This window comes from Oreochromis aureus, linkage group 13, assembly GCF_013358895.1.
Source record: "Oreochromis aureus strain Israel breed Guangdong linkage group 13, ZZ_aureus, whole genome shotgun sequence".
Taxonomy (NCBI): domain Eukaryota; kingdom Metazoa; phylum Chordata; class Actinopteri; order Cichliformes; family Cichlidae; genus Oreochromis; species Oreochromis aureus.
Genome location: NC_052954.1, coordinates 3,099,246 through 3,121,074, shown reverse-complemented (window position 1 = coordinate 3,121,074; position 21,829 = coordinate 3,099,246). Strand labels below are relative to the sequence as shown.

General features: G+C 43.0%; 1 protein-coding gene across 9 annotated transcripts in view; it reads left to right on the top strand.

Annotated features, from left to right (window-relative positions):
• Positions 1-21,829, top strand: part of rasgrp3 (RAS guanyl releasing protein 3 (calcium and DAG-regulated)) — a 107,076-nt gene that overhangs the window by 76,551 nt on the left and 8,696 nt on the right. For 8 of the 9 annotated variants that reach the window (XM_039621536.1, XM_039621532.1, XM_039621534.1 and 5 more), the window contains 9 exons: positions 2,759-2,875; positions 3,231-3,509; positions 3,937-4,014; positions 4,358-4,471; positions 4,561-4,676; positions 12,313-12,460; positions 13,784-13,820; positions 14,649-14,798; positions 15,251-15,969. In XM_039621536.1, coding sequence (XP_039477470.1) covers positions 2,759-2,875; positions 3,231-3,509; positions 3,937-4,014; positions 4,358-4,471; positions 4,561-4,676; positions 12,313-12,460; positions 13,784-13,820; positions 14,649-14,798; positions 15,251-15,612 — 1,401 coding nt within the window. In that variant the 3' untranslated portion in view covers positions 15,613-15,969. Of the gene's footprint in view, positions 1-2,758; positions 2,876-3,230; positions 3,510-3,936; positions 4,015-4,357; positions 4,472-4,560; positions 4,677-12,312; positions 12,461-13,783; positions 13,821-14,648; positions 14,799-15,250; positions 15,970-21,829 lie in introns of those variants that run through there. The other variant, XM_039621530.1, reaches the window with a different exon arrangement.

Here is a 21,829-nt window from a genome sequence, read left to right as displayed (position 1 = left end):
GGAGTGTGGTGAGGGGAGATAGGCCTCCACACTTTGGAGGGCCTGGGAGTTCCCAGGGAGGTGGAGTCTAAGACCCGACCTGACATATAGACACAGACAAACAGGCACACACAGACACAAACATGCTTTCCCACCCTCATGCACACATATACAAACACTCAGCACTCACCCAACGTAGGGATAGACATACATGGACATGTACACACAATCATACTCCCCAAACATACTCTATACGCCGGGTCCAGATACCCTCGCCCCCTAATGTGGATGTCTAAGTTGTGGAATAAAATTGAGGCACAGGTGGCCAGAAGGGGACAGAGGGGGGGGAATGCCTCCCCTGCACCCTGGTGACACACCCGCACCCCAAGGCCCTACCTGTGTGGGTGGGTGTGGTGTAGCGGGAAGAGGGAGGCAGCCGGGATGGGAGGAAAAGAAGGGAGGGCAAGATGCCCCTCCTTAGGGCCAGCTCCCCCGCTGACCCCAGTAGGCACCCCCGTCCTCTGGTACCCACCAAGGCAAGGGAGCCCAGGCCCATCCAGACCGGGGCCTACGGCAGCAGCACCGCCAAGCCCCACAGGACCTGGGGAAGCCCACCCACCAAACCATGACCCCCCACCCCCACTAGGTGATGAAGCCGATCAAAGGAGCCCAAAGGGATTGATCAAATGTGGTGGCAGAGGATGTATCAAGACTAATGTGATCTATTAGATGGTTTTTATATTGATTAGAATTAAGATTCTTTTTATTTTTCCAGTTAAGGAGGACCATTTTCTTGGCAATGCATAGGGCTGTCAAAACAAGGTGGGCTGTGTTTATTTCTGCAGTGACCTCATCCAAGTTGCTCAGCAAGCATACTAAAGGGGAGGCTGGAATGTTACATTTCAGACACTTTGATAAGTCTTCACATATCTCACGCCAAAACTTCTGCACTGGTGGACAGAACCAAAGAGCGTGGATGTAATTGTCTGGTGTATTGCCTTGACAGTGTGAGCAGTTGTTGGAAGATGTAAAGCCCATCTTGAACATCCGATGACCAGTATAGTGCACTCTATGTAGTAATTTGTATTGTATTAATTGCAGACTGGGATTTTTAATCAATTTAAAGGTTTTTAAGCATACCTGAGACCAGAAGTTTTGGTCTAAGCTTACTTACAGCATGAGACTGTGACAGCACTGAGCAGCTCCTTCAGTGGGAGACTGCGGCACCCACGGTGTGGGACGGAGAGATTTCGCAGGTCTTTCCTCCCCACTGCTGTCAGACTCCACAATAAAGACTTTAACTGATCAAACACACACATCCACACATGTGCAATAACACTAATGTGCAATAATCTTTCTGGCATCGTTGTATTTTTACTCAGTTGTATATAGCATTTGTATTCTATTTTTATTTTATTGTATATTATATACTACTGTATATAGTATTTTATTTTATTCTATTCTGTACAGTTGTGTACTGTATTTATTCTTATTTTATTTTATTCTAATTTTTCCTTCATAACTTTTGCACTGTCCACTTCCTGCTGTGACAAAACAAATTTCCCACGTGTGGGACTAATAAAGGTTATCTTATCTTATCTTATCTGATAAATCTGCTTCCCACTTTGCAATAGGAAGGGATATTGATTCATCTATTTTAGAAAGTGTTTTGTATATTTTAGATAATAATTTGGGGCATTTAAGAGTAAGAAAGTGTACCGCACTTGGTGGTGTTTGTAATTCAGCTTGACTGAGGTAAAATTTCTTTTTTACTATGGATTTAATTTGTTGATATTCTAAAAACCTTTTCTTGTTGATCTTCTTTAATATTTCTAATATTCTCTAATATTTCTCTAAAACAAACAACAAAAAACATACAAAAAACACAGCAAAAAACAAATGCACTTGAGCTGTTGTTCCGTCATAAAAGCTCCCTGATCATCAATATTTATGTTCCATATAGTACAGGATATGGTTCTTTCTGTCTGTGTTCTAGGCAAAGAGCTTCTCCATTACTCTTCCATTTGTATTGAAGGATGGTTGCTTGCCCTAATAATCTGCCCCGTCCTTTCTCCTACCAAAGTTAAGGCTGTCTACGGAAAGGGTCAAGGATGAATCTACTTAACACACTGCCATTAGCTGTAATGACATGCTGCACAGAATATTGTGCGCTGGTTTTAAACATGATTCGGTCAGCTTCAATTGCAAATGTTCTCGTTTTGTAAGCATGCATATTGTAACATATTGTTATGTTATGTAATGCTGAATTGAATAGTAAGTATTGAATGGGCTCCATGCAGCAGACGGGGACTCATCAAAAGCTTATGATGACTTGGTTTGGATTTGGTTTTATTCACATAGCCATTTGTCTCTCATCTCAGCATTATTAGATTATTATAATAAAGTAAGTTTTTACAATAACTCTGATAATCATTGTGGTGACAAAGCTTTCTTCTTCAACTCTTGTCACCAATCTAATATGTAATTGAGATTAGTACAGTGATAATGAGCTCTAGTATTCATGTACTGTGGTTTCAGAAAGTAGTCAGCTTAATTTGTTGGCAAGCTTTTAGATTAACATCCCTTCCACAGTCCATAAAAACAAAGTTAAATAAAGTTTTTCAGTGTTTTTGAATTTTAATAAAATAAAAAAAAAAAATCAATAATTGTATAAATTGCCACAATCCAAACTGGCACACCAAGGACCAAAAGCAAGGAGCTAGGCCACCTCTTTAGACAATAAACAGTGATCATCAAAATGTCTTTCTCTGGTCATCAGAAACTCCTGCACCTGCAGAACTTCAACACTTTGATGGCGGTGGTGGGGGGCCTGAGCCATAGTTCCATTTCTCGCCTGAAGGAGACTCACTTATATTTGGCTCCTGAAGTGGTCAAGGTAAGTCAGTGCCAGCCTTTTGTATGTAGATTCATTTATGATTACTGCACAGTTACAGGTGATTCAGTGGCAATGTATTTTCTTAGCAACAAGCCTTTACCCTGTTTCATTAAGGAATTTGTACTGCAGCACGGTGGCACTGTGATTAGAACTGTTAACTCACAGCAAGAAGGTCCTGATTTTGGTTCCACCACCTGGCCTTTCTCTGTGGAGTTTGCACATTCTCCCCATGTTTGTATGAGTTCTGCCTGGGTACTTTGGTTTCCTCCCACAGTCCAAAGACATGCATAACTTAAACTTTTGATTTGCTTAAGAATATGGTGTACCCTTTACCGTTTGCTGCTTCTTGCCACAGATCTGGAATGAGATGACAGAGCTGGTCTCTTCCAACAACAATTACTCTTGCTACCGAAAAGCCTTCAATGAGTGCCAGGGATTTAAGATCCCAATACTGGGTGTGCACCTAAAGGACTTGATTGCAGTGCATGTGGTCTTTCCTGACTGGATTGGTGATGGTAAAAAGGTGAACCTTGTGAAGATGCATCAGCTTTACATGACCTTCAATGAGCTGGTGTCCTTGCAGAGTGCAGTGGCCCAAGTTGAACCCAACATGGACCTCATCTACCTACTAACGGTGAGGGATTACCACACATGAATTTGAAATGTCACCGTCCAGCTAATTGTGCACACACAAAGGAATCTGTCAAGAAGTTAAGGAAAAATAGATCATTTTATTTTCTAAAGACCCTGCTTCATTTTCTTCACTCTTGTTTGTTTCTGTCGCTTGTTGTTGTTTTCGACTTTTTTTCATCAGTCAAAACAGGTTCATATATGATAAGAAGCTCCTTGAGAATATGGGCTTGTCATCCTCATTACCTAATCTCAGAAAGGATTTGTAGAAGCTCTTTTTGCATGCAATGTTTCTCTTGTTAGTCTGCTTTGTTAGTATGGCTTGTTTTTTACTACAGGAACTTGCACTTTAAACAAAAGGTCACTTTACAACCCTTAATTGTTCTTTGACTTTTTGAAACTTATTATACCCCAATCCTTTTATTTTTCAGCTTTCGTTAGATCTGTATTACACTGAGGATGAGATTTATGAACTGTCATTGCTAAGGGAACCCCGTAACTCTAAATTGGTAAGTTTTAGTGTAATATAATCACTGCTCAGACATACTTTCATCAAAGACTTTATCCAACTAAAAATCTTCTTTTGGACAATTTAAAAATTTTCTTCCGACCATTTATCACACAGGGCAGAAAATTAAACACCCTTTTGCCTTTGTATTCAGTTGAATTGAATTCAGTGTTATTTATATAGCGTCAAATCACAACAACCGTTTCCTCAGGCGCTTTATATTGTAAGGTAAAGACCCTACAATAATACAAAGGAAACAGTAAAAAAGTGCTTTGTAAGATGCTGTTGTCCTGATGTGAGTATTTGGTGGGTCCTGTTTGTCTAAGTCTCGTCCTTCTGCACAGCCTACCTCTCCAACAACTCCCAACAAGCCATTGGCCCCACTGGACTGGGCATCTGGTGTTGCTACCAAACCAGACCCCTGTCTGGTCAATAAACATATCAGGAAGGTAGTGGATGTAAGTATACAAACATACTTTTCAAAATTTGAAGAAACGGTTCCTGCTGTAGGTGAAAGTAATCTGTTTCTCTGTCTGCGCTGTGAAAGTCTGTGTTCAGGAATTATGACCATGACCGGGATGGATACATTTCTCAAGAAGACTTTGAGAGCATTGCAGCCAACTTCCCCTTCCTGGACTCTTTCTGCGTTTTGGATAAAGATCAGTGAGTTTGGAACATTACAATACAGTTAGGTTTGTTGTTTTTGCTGTCTAATAAAACATAATTCATTTTTTCAACAAGGCAATAACTGCCTGAAGTCTAAAACCCATGGATGTCACTAAAAATTCGGTTTTGTTCTTGTTGATGACTCCCTTCAGGATTATTCAGCAGTTTATCTTTTCCAAAGTATCCACTTATTTGCCTTCAAAAACTGTTTGGTTGTTTTTGTAGACAGTGTAAAAGATAAACTTAGATTCAGCGTCTAAAAAAATGAAACCAGCAGATACACTTTAAACTGTGTTTACTTTAATGACCTGCAGGGGGTAACTCATCAAGACTCCTTCAGATAGAACCTCATTAATGTATGGGCTCAAATCATTCTCACATAGTGTCAAATCATACAAAATAAAACACCAAGTTCATGTTCAGTTGAAATCAAAAGAGAGAAATAGTGTCAGCTCATAAATTGTTGCAGCTTCGTGTCCTCATCTTCAGTTTGATATACCCCTCTCTCCTGTCAAACCACCAGAGTCACAGCATTTAAAATGCTCACCTGGAGACTACACAACTAGACTTGAGCAATCAATTTGTGACATCATAGGGGATTCGTCCATCTTTTACAGTGTATGGATGTTTTTCCAGTTGCTTTTTTTGGTCATTGGCTGTGTCCCAATTCAGGGTCTGCATACTTGAAGTATGCATTTTAAGTGCGATTACGTCACCGCCACGCGACGACGGCTGTCCCAATTCGAAGTGTATTTCAAATGCATACTCCAAATGCAAATGCGCCGTCGATTTCCCCAAATATCAAGCATGGTCCGGTGCACGCTTCGTGGTCCCATATATCCCACAATTCATAACGCGGCGGTGGGTGTGGATAATTTTGCCGCAAAATACGGCAGAAGGGAGCGGCCGAAGAGTGAACTGTCAAAAGTAAGTACTGAATATGATGTCACTTATTTATGTGCGAATGTTTAATAACGAAGAACATTAAAGCATTACTGTTGGCCACATGTCGGCAAAGTTGTGTGACATTAGTGATGTTTGTACTTTCAGCGTTAACTTGGTTTTAAAGCCTCTACTTCTAAATATATATATATATAGCGTAGTAGCATTCCAACAACGCCCTGTTTTCGTCTCTTGCCCACCGATGCCTTTTTGTTCCAGTAGCCCACTTGTCGTCAGGGTGCCCTGGTTCCTCAACACCTGACGCGGACCTTGTTGATCCGGGCGACGTCCGAGCCGGCATCATATTTATCTGTCTCGCTCATGTCTGCGGTAGGCTAACTTAGGATAGGGGGTCTAGCCTTAGGACCCTTACTGGATACAGACGCCGCCAGGCAGGAATCGAACTTGCGATCTTCTGCTCCAAAGGCGTGTAGTTTAACCACTACGCTATCCAGCTGCTTACGTGAAGTACCCTCAGAAGGTCTGCTAGATGATGTTAATGCAGCACTACGGACGATACAGTTGGACAGCACCAGGGCCCGACATGGTTCACGCCTACTGGCTGAAGAAGCTGACTGCACTCCACGAGCGTCTGGCAGCACAAATGAACCAGCTGCTAGTTAACGAGAGACACCCGGAATGGCTAACTGAAGGTCGGACGGTCCTGATCCCCAAGGACCCCAAGAAGGGACCGGTCCCATCCAACTACCGACCAATAACCTGCCTCAGTACTACATGGAAGCTCCTGTCAGGCATCATATCGGCTAAGATGAACAGGCACATGGGTCAATACATGAGTGGGGCACAGAAAGAGATTGGCAAGAATACCAGAGGCGCAAAACACCAGCTACCGGTAGACAGAACAGTCAGCCGAGACTGCAAGACCAGACTGACCAACCTGTGCGCAGCCTGGATTGATTACAAGAAGGCCTATGACTCAATGCCCCACAGCTGGATACTGGAATGCCTAGAATTGTACAAGATCAACAGGACCCTAAGAGCCTTCATCAGGAACTCAATGGGGATGTGGCGTACAACACTAGAGGCCAACTCCAAGCCCATAGCACAAGTCACCATCAAGTGTGGGCTCTACCAAGGAGATGCTCTGTCCCCACTGCTGTTCTGCATAGGCCTGAACCCCCTCAGTGAGATCGTTAACAAGACTGGCTACGGATACCGACTACGGAACGGAGCAGTTGTCAGCCACCTCCTGTACATGGATGACATCAAGCTGTATGCCAAGAGTGAACGAGACATCGATTCACTGATCCACACTACCAGGCTATACAGCAATGACATTGGAATGTCGTTCGGACTGGAGAAGTGTAGTTGGATGGTAACAAAGAGAGGGAAGGTAGTCAGAACTGAGGGGATCGAACTACCAGAAGGCAACATTGCAGACATAGAGGACAGTTACAAGTACCTGGGGATCCCGCAGGCGAATGGGAACCATGAAGAGGCTGCTAGAAAGGCTGCAACCACCAAATACCTGCAGAGGGTCAGGCAAGTCCTGAGGAGTCAGCTGAACGGTAAGAACAAGATCCGGGCCATCAACACCTACGGCCTGCCCGTGATCAGGTACCCTGCTGGGGTAATAGGCTGGCCAAAGGAGGAGCTAGAAGCCACTGACATCAAGACAAGAAAGCTCCTTACCATGCATGGAGGGTTTCACCCCAAGTCCAGCACCCTGAGGCTGTACGCTAAGCGGAAGGAAGGGGGCCGGGGACTGGTGAGTGTCAGCACCACAGTCCAGGATGAGACAACGAACATCCAAGAATACATTGGGAAGATGGCCCCAACTGACCGAGTGCTCAGTGAATACAGCAGAAACCCAAGAAAGAGGAGGGAGACGAGGAACCATCATGGAAGGACAGGCCCCTGCACGGTATGTACCACTGGCAGATAGAGGAGGTGGCTGATATCCAGAAATCCTACCAGTGGCTGGACAAAGCAGGACTGAAAGACAGCACAGAGGCACTAATCATGGCAGCACAAGAACAAGCTCTGAGTACAAGATCCATAGAGGCTGGGGTCTATCACACCAGGCAAGACCCCAGGTGCAGGCTGTGTAAAGATGCCCCAGAGACAATCCAGCACATAACAGCAGGGTGCAAGATGCTAGCAGGCAAGGCATACATGGAACGCCATAACCAAGTGGCCGGCATAGTGTACAGGAACATCTGTGCCGAGTATAACCTGGAAGTCCCGAGGTCAAAATGGGAGATGCCCCCAAGAGTGGTGGAGAATGACCGAGCTAAGATCCTGTGGGACTTCCAGATACAGACGGACAAAATGGTGGTGGCTAACCAACCGGACATAGTGGTGGTAGACAAACAGAAGAAGACAGCCGTAGTGATCGATGTAGCGGTTCCGAATGACAGCAATATCAGGAATAAGGAACACGAGAAGCTGGAGAAATACCAAGGGCTCAGAGAAGAGCTCGAGAGGATGTGGAGGGTGAAGGTAATGGTGGTCCCCGTGGTAATCGGAGCACTAGGTGCGGTGACTCCCAAGCTAGGTGAGTGGCTCCAGCAGATCCCGGGAACAACATCGGACATCTCTGTCCAGAAGAGCGCAGTCCTGGGAACAGCTAAGATACTGCGCAGGACCCTCAAGCTCCCAGGCCTCTGGTAGAGGACCCGAGCTTGAAGGATAAACCGCCCGCAGGGGCGTGCTGGGTGTTTATATACTGTATGTAGTCGACCTTATCTTACAGAGAATGTGATGATTTTATGCGTAATTAAAGTCAGTCATATATCCACAAACACAACAAGCTGAAGGTCAGTGATGCTGCTCGGTTTGCAGTCCTGAATATCACGGCACAAGCAGGATTCACTGCACTGTTAATGTTAGCTATGTTATATTGCTGCCTCTGTTCGGTGGTGTCGAGCCAAACGGACTTTAACGTGTGTTTGAACGAGCTGACGGTTCACTCATTAAGCTGAAAGAAAGATGCTTTAATCACAGGAGTCACACATGTGTCCACTGGACCATCTGGGAACTCTTCTTGTTTAGCACTCGTAATAACACAAACACTAAATCCTCCTTCTCTTGTGCTGTTTTGTAGCAGTGTATACACCTGAGACTGTCACCTGTCTGTCTGTCCTGCACTCTCTCTCTGTTTCTTTCTCTCTGATTGTGGAATAAAAGTATGAACATGTATTTATAAGTTACACTTGTGTTTGAATCCTGCAGCTTATCACACATTTGATTTCCATGTGTGACAACTGCAAGTGTCCAGAGTGAAGACAGACTGAGGGACCCACTGCTGCACATCATCTGTGAGGCTTTGCACCCCTGATGATCCACCAGGACAAACTCAGCAGTGTATGAGGAAGAGGAGGAGGAAGAGCCAGCAGCAGCTGACAGATGGAGAGAATAGACAGACTGTTCCCTGTTTGTGAAGGACTGCTAGAAAAGTTTAAAATAACTAATTGTCTGTCCTGAATTAGTCTTATTAGGTAATGTTCAAATAATTTGGTCATTCCAGTGTTTTCAGTGTGGGAGAAAGTACTCAGGGCCTTCAAGTTAGACACTATGAAAGGCAGCAACAAGTTTAATATTCAGAAACCTAAAGTATGTATCAGCAGCAGAATGGAGCTAAAAATAAATGTTTGTTTCAGTTCTATGAAGCTTTGAGTATTTTGGATTAGTAGTACATATTGCTGTAATTGTTTATATGCTTTATATATTCTGAGCTAAGTTGATCTATAGTGTTACATCATATTCTATAAGGATGTTATGTGTTTGTATACTTTCTGCCCAGTTTGACCCATTTAGCAGAAGTCAGCCTGTTTAAGGCTCTGATATCTATTCTGTATGACGTAAAGCAGTTATGACATGGTCTGATGTTCTCACCCAATAAAGGAATATTTAATATATCAGTCTACTCTTCATTCTATCAGAAACAGTTATCACAGCTCGTACATTTTCCTTTTTACACATGTATGTAAGCATTGAGCCAAATGTAATAATGCCAACATATTAAACGAACAATATTTGTCTCTTATGCATAATACATCTCTATATACACTGTCAAAGATACTTGTCTATGAGTGAAGATTTAAGGTGATAGGAAATATAAATAACTGCAACTTGAATCTTTGACCCAGAGTTCAAGCTCACTGCTGTAATGTATATGTATATATATATACATATATATATGTAATATATATGTATATATCTGACAATACTATAATATTGGCTATATTATATTTACATTACCACAGTGAGATGATTTTAGTCTCATGAACAACATTAGCTAATTGTTATTTACTAACTAATCTTAAAATGACTGTTCAGTACAGAAATGAAGCCCAACAATCATGTTTTACAGTCCTGTGGTCTCAGCCTCAGATACTCAACTAATCAAAGTGATGTCATGACAAAAATGAATGACCAACAAAACATTTTTTCTCCTTCATTTCTGTCAAACAAAGCTGTATGAAACGTTTCTCGCGGTTAGTATCATGGTTGCTAGGCAACCTGAACAGCGCGACGAAGGCTAGACCGTCCCATTTCACAAGCCTCTCACTTCCGCACTTCTCGTACTTATAGTACGCACCGTACGTAGTACGCGTAGTGCGCGTACTTCAAGCGTGCAGACCCTGAATTGGGACACAGCCATTGCCATTTGCGCTGTAAAGCCCTGTCCAGTAAACCTTCCATATGGCTGAAATTGAGCAGGCTGTGTCTGTACAGAGGTTAGAATTGATGAGGCTGCTTCACTGGTGAGCAGTAGCGGTTTTAGATACGGGCGACACGGGCGGTTGCCCGGGGCGGCATCGTGGTGGGGGCGGCATCACTGGCATCGGCAAAAAAAAAATTAAAAATTGCTCGTACTCATGCTGCCTCGACATCATGCCAGCGCATATTGGGGATGGCATAGGCACCGATCGGTTTTCTATCGCCCATTTGCTGGGAGTAAGGGCGCCCTTTGTTTGCGAGGTGCGCCTGCTGCTTGCGGCACAGGGAGGAGAGGGCGGGGCGGCGGGGGATTCTCTGGCTGGCTGGAGCAGCATCTAATAACCAACTCGCAAAATAAAACAAAATAAAAGCAAACCAACAACACGAAAACACCAGACATCATGATACAGACTTATAATTTGCACCGATGTTTTTCTATATTTCCCTCGGGATGAATAAAGCATAATCAATCAATCAATCGATACACGAAAAGTGAGCGCGAGAGCTCTCGGTGCGCCTGCTCGCTGCTGAAGTCAAAGTAAACTTTATTGTCATCTCCGCTACATACAGTCCAGTATATAGAGAGACGAGACGACGAGGCTCCAGTTACAGCAGTGCAAGTAAACGAACAATAAATATTTAAGAGTAAAAAAATAAATATACACTTTAGGACTCGGGGTAAAGGGATCAATAACAATTTAAAATGTATATTTTATATTTTGTTGATTCAAAGTCTCACACACAACCCGTTTTTAAAGTTTAAAAAAAGAGAAAAGAAGAGGAGTGTATCGACGTCCACAGTCGCCAGAGGCCGGGGACTGAGCCTGCCTATTTGCCTGACGCGCTGTCAACTGTACGCAATAATGCCAGAGGTGGAATTGCTTGCTTGTTCATTAAAGTGCTTGAAAAGTTTACAGAGCAATGTGATCGGCTCGCGATTCAAACTCTTAAAACATCACAGGCTCTAATGCAACAAGGGGAAACTCGTTGTGCTGCGGTCAACAAAAACTACGGCTACCCAGCCCTGCTCTCTGTCAAAATCAAACCAGTGAAAGACAGACTGACTCTTAATGTCACCGCTAGCACCCACTGACTCCCGTTACACATCACCATAGCAACCAAACAAATGAAAACCCAGTGATCATTAAAATTCAATATTTAATTATGCCTCCTACAAGGAGAAACGAGCAAAAGATACAGGTAAGCAGATGTGTCATTGGATAATGGCAGGTCATGTATCCTAAAACTTTCAGAATACTTTCTTAATTATGTGGGTTACAGCTCCTCCAAGAAGAAATGGTAAAAATAGTTACAGTAACAGACTAAACTCCAAACAATATATACAATAATATAATATTAATATAATACTAATTAGTCAGTGTCAATTGTTGATTTGTCCTGTTCTCATTGTATGAATAATTATGATGTCTGTTTAGTAGCCGTTTGCATACTATATTTTCTCTGTCTTCATACGTGTGTGTGTGTGTGTGTGGGGGGCGCCATAGGGAGTGTTCGCCCAGGGCGCCAAATAGGCTAGGACCGCCACTGCTGGTGAGCCAGTGCCACTGGAGATCATACGGGCCCATACCTTACCTTACTTTATGTTTCAGACTACAGGCTCTCAAGAGCTCTTTTCTTGCCATCTTGCCAGTGCTGTAATGTATGGACTTAAGTGCTTTATCTGTCTGTCTGTCTGTCTGTCTGTCTCTCTCTCTCTCACACACTCACACACACACACACACACACACACACACACACACACACACACACACACACACACACACGTGCAAGCAATGTGGGTACTTGTGTGACTGCAGCTTAAGAGCTATTATATAGAAGTAGCACATTTTCCTACACTACTGTCATTTTTGTTTCATTTTGAGTTCATGCTGTGATGACAGAGATGGGACTGACCTGTCTATGACTCACTGTCTTTGGTTCATTCTCTTTTCGTTTCTCTCTCCTTCTCTCTCTCTCGCTCTCTCTTTCTCTCTCTCTCTCTCAGAGATGGATTGATCAGTAAAGATGAGATGATAGCATATTTCCTTCGGGCTAACCCACTGCTGCAGTGTAAGATGGGACCAGGATTTGTCCATAACTTTCAGGAGATGACATACCTGAAGCCCACGTTCTGCGAACATTGTGCTGGATTTGTGTGTATCTATAATATCCTGCCATGTATACATATCCTGCCATATGTGTGTCATAATTACTCACTGCATGTGGAATGTAAAGTACCTAAATTAACTGAATCTAATACTATAAATTCTGCTGGTTATGGACTGGCATTTATACAGCACTTTACTAGTCTTACTGATCACTCAAAGCACTTTAGATTTTAAAGAGCAACTACAAGCAGTTAGCAATCATTCAGACGCCGTGGCTCAGGTGGTAGGCCACGTTGTCTACCAATCAGAATGTTGGTGTCTGTCCTCCTTGGGCAAAATGCAAAATTCTGAATTGCCTCCATTGGAGTGTGAGTGGATGGGTGTGTGCATGTTGTTCTTTTTATTTGTAGTTATAGATCAGGGATGGAAACTCATTTTACATCAAGGGCGACATGCAACCCACACTGTACATCTTTAAAATTACACAACAAGATTCTGGTAGCTCACTACCCAGAATGTCCTGTATTTATAAAACAAAGTTTTTGGTAATAAATGAAAGTGTTCTTTTTAAGAAAAATAATCTAATAATCTAATTTCTATAGTAGACAGTGCAAATCAATTACTTTAATTTAATTTAATTGTTAACCTATTGCTTAACTATTTTGTTGTAGTATAGATGGCTGTGGGGGAGGTCATTTTCAGTAGGAAATACTGTAAAAGTTAAAAGAAAAACACAGTTAAAAGTCCAAAAATGTATTCCGTGGGTGTGTGTGTGTGTGTGTGTGTGTGTGTGTGCGTGTGTGCGCATGCGAGAGATTAGGTAAATGAGACTTAGAAAGTACTTTAAATGCTCAAATAGAGGAAAGAGGTGCAATATAAGTGCAAGTCCATTTACAAGCCAGATCTAACCACAAATTCCTACAGAGCTTTAAATCTGTACAATTTCAGCACCCTATCTGCCTGTGGTCACTTTAGGTCTTTGGACTGTGGAAGGTTTTTCCTATATTGCTAAAGAAAACAAACACACGCACTGGGAAAAAATGCAAACTTCAAGCAGAATGCTTCAATCTAAGAACCTTGTTGCTGTGAGGTGACAGTGCTCACCACTGTCCCACCCATTCTAACACATTTAATTTTTAATTTTTAATTTCACAGGGTCTGTCATTTTGCTTGCTATAGTTCTCAGTTGCCTAAACATACCTGGGTACATACTGTTATGATACTACCCCGAGTCCTAAGCACAGACACAAAAGACGTGCACAGAGTTGCTGGAAATAGTGCAAACAGTTGTAATTGTGTCCTGTTTGTTTTCAAAATTTGCTGTGCTTTGTTGTGACCTGATGCTATTTTCTGTCTATTTTTTTACAGCTCTGGGGGATCATTAAACAGGGGTACAAATGCAAAGGTATAATTTTGCTGGCTTCTTCTGTGAAGGTCTTCCAAGATTAAAACAAAAATGAATAGAGAGAAATAACAATTAGCCCCCTCTGAAATCATCATTGCTAAAAAAAAATCCAACCTTAGCGCCACAGCCTAACCTTAGGATTTCAAGACAAGTAAAAAAAGCATCGCTTAAGGTCATTGTTAATAATGACTTACATAGCCAACCTGTGGGATTATTTTTTAATGGTGAGGGCAGCCACTCTAGTTCTTTGTAACTTTAACCAGAATTTTAGACGTGTCTTATACATCAAATCAAGATTGTAAAGACAGTGTGGCACAATCAAAAACTCAGAGTAGTGTAGCTTGATTTAGACATTTACAGGAAGTCTTGCGTCCAGTTGCGTCATAAGTTAATTTGCCCCTGAAGTATAATTCACACATAAGGTGCAGTGTTTCATCATCTATGATTCCTGTAGTAAAAAATTTCAAACTTTATGTACTGAAATGGCTACAGGTGGGACACAAAAAGTAGTTCTTACACACTATGCTGGTCTAAAATGCAAAATTGTATTTGGGTGGTGAGTCCTGTACAGTCCTGATTTATGCAGGATCCTCTGAGGTGGACGTCCATTTGCAGAGAGAAAGAAATTTGACATTCAGGTGATGTAGAGGCTAAATCAGGAGAAGGGTGTGAGTTAGGCTGATGTAAGAATGTGTTGTTGCTGCCTGTGAAGCTACTGTTCCAACAACAAAGCAAGAAAGTTGATCTTCACATTCGAACTGCCAAACTGTCAGGATACTATGGATACTTGAATACATTTGACTATATGCTTCTATTTTTGCTTTGCAGACTGTGGTGTTAACTGTCATAAACAATGCCGTGAGCTGCTGGTTCTGGCCTGTAGGAAGCTGATTCGCTCTGGCTCTCTGGGCAGTGTTTCTCCAGTCAGAGGAACTCACAGCTCACTGCCCAGCAGCCCCACATTGCCTGCCTGTCAAGGTCATTTTTAGCTACTGCAAACACTGCATACACTCAAAAAAGTGAAAATGGGAGGTGATTACCTTTGCAAAAGTCTAACTTATAATTAGAACAAAATAATTTAATGTTTCTATGGTGCGTGCTTAGATCATATACGATCTGAACGAAATTCAATGACTTAAGACTTGTTAAATTTATTCTTGTTAAGATGACATGATACAATGTAGCAAGAGTTTTTAGTTGCCTGGAACTGCGATTTCAGAAGTCACGTAAGATTTTAAACCACAGGAAAATCACTGGGGTTTTAAGAGGCAGAAAGCATTACTGCACTACTATAGTAAAAAAAACTAATGCCTTTACTTTGTACATTTGATGCTTAGATCCTAAGCAGCTGCAACCAAGCCTAAATACCTGAGGTGTATCATGACTCTATAAATAATTTGCTCACAGTCCTCTGTTTTGTTTTTTTTCAGATGAGGACGAGGTGTTTGAGTTCCCCGCTGTCACACCAGCAGTTCCAGCTCTCGACACTCAGTCCATCACCCTGATGACGGGCTCAGCCCAGAGAATCTCTGTGCGCCTGCAGAGAGCCACCACAAGCCAGGCTACGCAGACTGAACCACTGTGGCCTGAACATGCCTGGGAAGTGGCAGACAGTGGTGCTCACACCTTCCCCAAAATGAAATACAGAACTCACAGGAAAATGTTTAAAAACAAGGGTTTCGCCTGCTGGGAAAACCAGAGTGGCAGGCAGTACCAGGCAGGTTCTGCACCACACTGCACTGGAAGCATTTTTTTTAATTATTCTTTGGATTTTTGTTGTGCCTTTATATAAATCAATTTGAATTCAAATGAATTGATTTTTTTTAACAGATAGATACCTTGGTCAGCAGATCTGGTGGGGTTGTGAGTAAAAATGAAAAACAGTGCATAGAGAGAGAAGACTAAAGTTAATGACATTCAGTAGTGACATGTAAACATATCAGCAGTGAAAAGAGGAGGAGAGCGGCTCAGTGCATCCTGGGAAGTCAACCAGTGTAAACCAGTAATAACTAAGGCATGGTTCAGGGTCACTTGATTCAACTAAGCTGTCAGTCTCCTGAACCCAGACTGATTGCTTTGCCTCACATTCTACTTTTGATTTGTTCTTTTTGTTTCTTTTTGGGTTAGATAACTTATTACAGTGTTAGGACCAGTGTTGGTCAAGTTACTTGAAAAAAGTAATTAGTTACCCATTACTGATTACGTCTCCAAAAAGTAATCCCATTACTTTACTAATTACTTATTATTAAACGTAATTAGTTACTTAGCTACTTAGCTACTTTTCTTTTTTTTTTCTTTTTTTTTCTTGTTTATTTTCTTTTCTTTTCACTTGTTAAATACGGGATAGACTTGACTGGGGAAAAGAAAGGGGAGAAAAAAAGGGAAAGAAAAACAGCGGGGAAGAGGGACGGGGATAAAGGGCAAAAAACAAAAACCAACAAAATAAGCAGACATAAAATACATATATCAATCACCTGGATCACCTGTTGAGAAAGAAAAAAGAGAAAACCAGCAGAAGAAAAAAAAAGAGCAACATAATAAATAACATCATGATGATCTATGGGAATGTAACAGTAAAAACTAAATATTAAACATTATTGTGCAGCACGTAAGATCGACAGCGCACAGTGTGCTTTGAGGTAGGAGCCAAAAAGGGTGTAATTTGTGTGTGTGAGTCCCCGTGTGTACACCTGTGAGCATGAGCGCGCTTGTATTTAAAAGGTTCCTTCATGTAATGATCTGCTAGAGGGTGTGGGGGCCACAGCCCAGTCCTCCAGGGCATGAAGCAGGTATGGAGGAGATCAAGGCTCCAGACATCCAGAGGCCCTCAGAACACAAGAGACCAAGGAAGACCAACAGAGGCGCGCCACTATCCCAGAAAGAGCTGAGGAGAGCCCCAGATGAGGGGTCACTCAGCAGCCGCGGAGCAGAAGCCAGGGGGGGTTGCAGTGACGTGCCCGTGAGCTCCGCTGGCAGCCAGCTGTGCCAGAGTGACCGAGCCCCAGGCCGAGAGGCCGAGGGCACCCCACCCCCGAAGTGGCCCCAACGAGCCCCAGGTTCGAGGCCCTGACAAGCAGCCACCAAGGAGTGAGCCGGTGGGTACCCGGACGCCCATCCCCAGTCACAAAGAATCACCAACGCACTGATAACTGAGGGCGTCTGCCACTGGCAGTGGAAGTGGTGGGGGGAGATAGGTCTCCATACCTTGGAGGGGCTGAGATGTCCCTAGAGAGGTGGCGTCTGATACCCAACCTGACATATAGACACAGACATACAGGCACACGCAGATACAAACATCCATTCCCACCCCCCTCATGCTCTCATATGCAATTACTCAACACTCACCCAACGTGGAGACAGACATAAAGAGACACTGTACACACTCTAAGCCCCAGGTCTAGGTACCCTTGCCCCCGGAGGGGGAAACTGCACCCAGACCCAAGTAGTGTTACCCTTTTCCCTGGGGTGGAGAGAAGCAGACTGCCCCGGCTCAGCAGCAGCAGGGAGCCCCCACATTCCAGACCCCAATCGGACGGCCAACTCCTCCTCCTAGCCCCCCTGCTCCAACAGGCCGCAGAGAACGGGGGGGTGTGAAGACTCCAAACCTCCCTCCGCCCGCTCAAATGTAGTGTTGATGCATGTGTGTTCTAAGGTGCATTTAAAACCCAGGAGGGCATGGAGCTACCTGCCAGAGAGCAGCAGGTAAGCGCATAACCCCTCCTGATAGCCCTCGATGTCTACATGTATTTAAAATTGAGAGGTGGGCTACGACGTCAGGGGTGAGGTTGTACACCCTGATGGTCTTTTGGGTACAGTGTAGCTTGCCCACCCCCAAGGTCCTCTATGTATGTGTAATGAGAGTGTGAGTAATGTGAATGTCTAAGTTGTGGGATAAAATTGAGGCACAGGCAGCCAGAAGGGGACAGAGGGGGGGATGCCTCCCCTGCACCCTGGTGACACACCTTTACCCCAAGGCCCTGCATGTGTGGGTGATTGTGGTGGAGCGGGAAGAGGGAGGCAGCTGGAGATGGGGAGGGAAGGAAGGGAGGGGCAAGTGACCCCTCCCTGGGGCCATCTCCCCCGCTGACCCCAGTAGGCACCCCCATACTCTGCAACCCGCCAGGGAAAGGGGGGCCCAGGCCCATCCGGACCGAGGCCTAGTTCAGCAGCGCCGCCCGGCCCCACAGAGCCCAGGACACCCCCGCTAGGTGATGGAGCTGATCAACGGAGCCCAGAGCAATTGAGATGAGATGAGATGAGATAGCCTTTATTTGTCAGTTGCAAGTCTTTTGCCCACTACCGAGATGACAGACCTTGCCGACCGTACATACAATACAAACATCACATTGGGGAGACAGATCAGGCCAGGTAGCGAGGAAAAAAAAATCGAAATATGTAACACAAAAGGATAATACAGGAATGCACAGATATCAACACACCATAACACAATAAACACAGACAAGCAACATGGGAAAGTGTTCCAGTGTGTACATCTGATCTGGGACCGCTGCAATCTTCGACTGCGCCTCCAACTGACCCGATGTCCACATCAGAGGGGAGGTAAGCATTGGAGGTGGCGTTGGGTAGGGAGGGTGATGCGTCAGTGAGTGCTTATCAGTATCAGTATATGTATGTGTGTGCGTGTCCATAGTTCAGCTGAGACAGTGTCCTTCGCCCTGCCAGGCTAAGTAAACGGTCTTCCAGCCAACCCAGGTGGCCTTGTATGGAATGGGAAGGAACAGACTCAACACAGTCGTTATCAGGGAGTTTTTGTTCAGCTCCAGCCTTGAGCCCACAGCTGGCGCCGAAGGGGTAGCCGCATTATGATGGTGATTTTTCTTTTTGCCAACAACTCATGAGAATTTCAAGTTGTTTTTAACACTCCGACACTGGTCTCTCAATCTCCCGTTGGATAGCTGCGAGTTTCTCCATGATGTTATTAGCCGTCGATTCCGTGATCTTGTCACTCTTTTGCTCACAGAGCAGATTCTGAGACCTCACGACCGCAGCCAATTGATCTGATGTGGTGGCAGAGGCTGTATCAAGACTAATGTAATCTAATAGATAATTTCTATATTGTTTTCTTGGCTATGCATAGGGCAGTGAAAACCACATGGGCTATATTCTTTTCTGTAGTGACATTATCTAAGCTGCCCAACAAACACACAAAATGGGAAGTTGGAATGTTACATTTCAGACACTTCGATAAGTCTTCACATATCTCGCGCCAAAACTTCTGCACTGGTGGACAGAACCAAAGAGCGTGGATGTAATTGTCCGGTGAATTGGTTTGGCAGTGTGAGCAGTTGTTGGTAGACGTAAAGCCCATCTTGAACATCCGATGACCTGTATAGTGCACTCTATGTAGTATTTTGTATTGAATTAATTGAAGACTGGGATTTCTAATTAAATGAAAGGTTTTTAAGCATATCTGAGACCAGACGTTTTGGTCTAAGTTAACTGATAAATCCACTTCCCATTTTGCAATAGGAAGTGATATTGATTCATCTGTTTTAGAAAGCATTCTGTATATTTTGGAAAGTAATTTTGGGGTTTTAAGAGTAAGAAATTGTACCACACTTGGTGGTGTTTGTAGTTCAACTTGACCCGGTTTAAATTTCTTTTTTACTATGGATTTAATTTGTTGTTATTCTAATAATCTTTTCTTGTTGATCTCATATTGTGTAACTAGTCTGTCAAATGGAATAAATTCCATTCCTTCTAATATATGTTCTAAGTATCTACAGCTTGATTCCTTTATCACTCCAATCTGGAAAGTTTATCATATTTTTTTTTGTAATATGTCAAGCTTGTTCCAGATAGGTGTTCGTTTGCATGGGATTAATGAAGACTCTGTCAATTTTAGAAACTCCCACCATGCTGTCAGAGAAGAGCTGATGTTGACGCTTTTGAAGCATTCATGTCGTTGGATGTTTGAGCTGATAAATGGTAGGTCTGAAATCTCAAGATTATTGCAAAGTGCTTGTTCTACATCTAGCCAAGGTTCGTCTAAGAGGGTATGTTTTAGCCATCCTGAGATAAGCTGAAGCCTGTTGGCTAAGAAGTAGTGCTGAAAGTTAGGTAGTTCTAATCCTCCTTTATCCTTGGTCTTTTGTAGTGTTTTTAAGCTTATACATGGGGTTTTATCTTTCCAAAGGAATTTGGACATATATGAATCTAGAGATCTGAACCAATCTTGTGGTGGTTTAGTTGGGATCCTTGAGAATAAATAATTTATTTTTGGTAAGACCATCATTTTTATAGTGGTAACCCTTCCCATGAGTGATATGGGTAGACATTTCCATCTAGCCAGATCGCCTTCTACCTTCTTTAAAAGTGGGATATGGTTTAATTTAGTTAGATCTGCAAGCTTGGGAGAAACATTAACACCTAAGTATTTTATATTTCCTGATTGCAGTGGTGTAGAAGAAGAATTATAGAAGGGGCAATTAATCTGAAGGACTGTAGATTTTGACCAGTTAATTGAGTAATCTGATATTCTTGCAAAAGAGTTTATCAATTCAATCACCCCAGAGAGATTGGTTTGTGAGTTTTGGAGAAAAAGTAGCACATCATCCGCATAAAGGCTGATTTTATGTTCCACGTTCTTGCATTTTATGCCCTTAGTTACTGAATTCTGTCTAATTGCTGCCGCTAGTGGTTCAATAAAAATTGCAAACAGTGAAGGGGAGAGTGGGCATCCCTGCCTGGTGCCCCTCAGGAGACAGAAGCTGGAGGATGTTTGGTAATTTGTTTTGACACAAGCTGTTGGGGAATTGTATAATATTTTTAACCAGTTAATGAAAGAGGATCCAAAACCAAATTTGTGTAAAGTTGCAAATAGAAATTTCCAGTTAACTCTGTCAAATGCTTTTTCTGCATCTAAAGAAAATATTGTAGTTTCGATGTTTTTACTGTATGAGTAGTCTATCAAATTAAGTAATCTACGTGTATTTGTTGATGAGTGCCTACCTTTTATGAAACCAGTTTGGTCAGGATGAATTAAGAGGGGGGTTATTTTCTCTAATCTCTTTGAGAGAGCTTTGCAGATTATGTTAAGGTCTACATTTATAAGGGATATTGGATGATAGTTTGAGGGATATACAGGGTCTTTGCCTGGTTTTAGGAGGAGATTAATTCAATTCAATTCAATTTTATTTATATAGCACCAAATCACAACAAAAGTCGCCTCAAGGCGCTTTATATTGTACAGTAGATCGCACAATAATAGATACAGAGAAAAACCCAACAATCATATGACCCCCTATGAGCAAGCACTTTGGCGACAGTGGGAGGGGAAAAACTCCCTTTTAACAGGAAGAAACCTCCGGCAGAACCAGGCTCAGGGAGGGGCGGGGCCATCTGCTGCGACCGGTTGAGGTGAGAGAAGGAAAACAGGATAAAGACATGCTGTGGAAGAGAGACAGAGGTTAATAACAGATATGATTCGATGCAGAGAGGTCTATTAACACATAGTGAGTGAGAAAGGTGACTGGAAAGGAAAAACTCAATGCATCATGGGAATCCCCGGCAGCCTACATCTATTGCAGCATAACTAAGGGAGGATTCAGGGTCACCTGGTCCAGCCCTAACTATATGCTTTAGCAAAAAGGAAAGTTTTAAGCCTAATCTTGAAAGTAGAGATAGTGTCTGTCTCCTGAATCCAAACTGGAAGCTGGTTCCACAGAAGAGGGGCCTGAAAACTGAAGGCTCTGCCTCCCATTCTACTTTTAAATACTCTAGGAACAGCAAGTAGGCCTGCAGAGCGAGAGCGAAGTGCTCTAATAGGGTGATATGGTACTACAAGGTCATTAAGATAAGATGGGGCCTGATTATTTAAGACCTTGTATGTGAGGAGCAGGATTTTGAATTCAATTCTGGATTTAACAGGAAGCCAATGAAGGGAAGCCAAAACAGGAGAAATATGCTCTCTCTTTCTAGTCCCTGTCAGGACTCTTGCTGCAGCATTTTGGATCAGCTGAAGACTTTTCAGCGAGTTTTTAGGACAT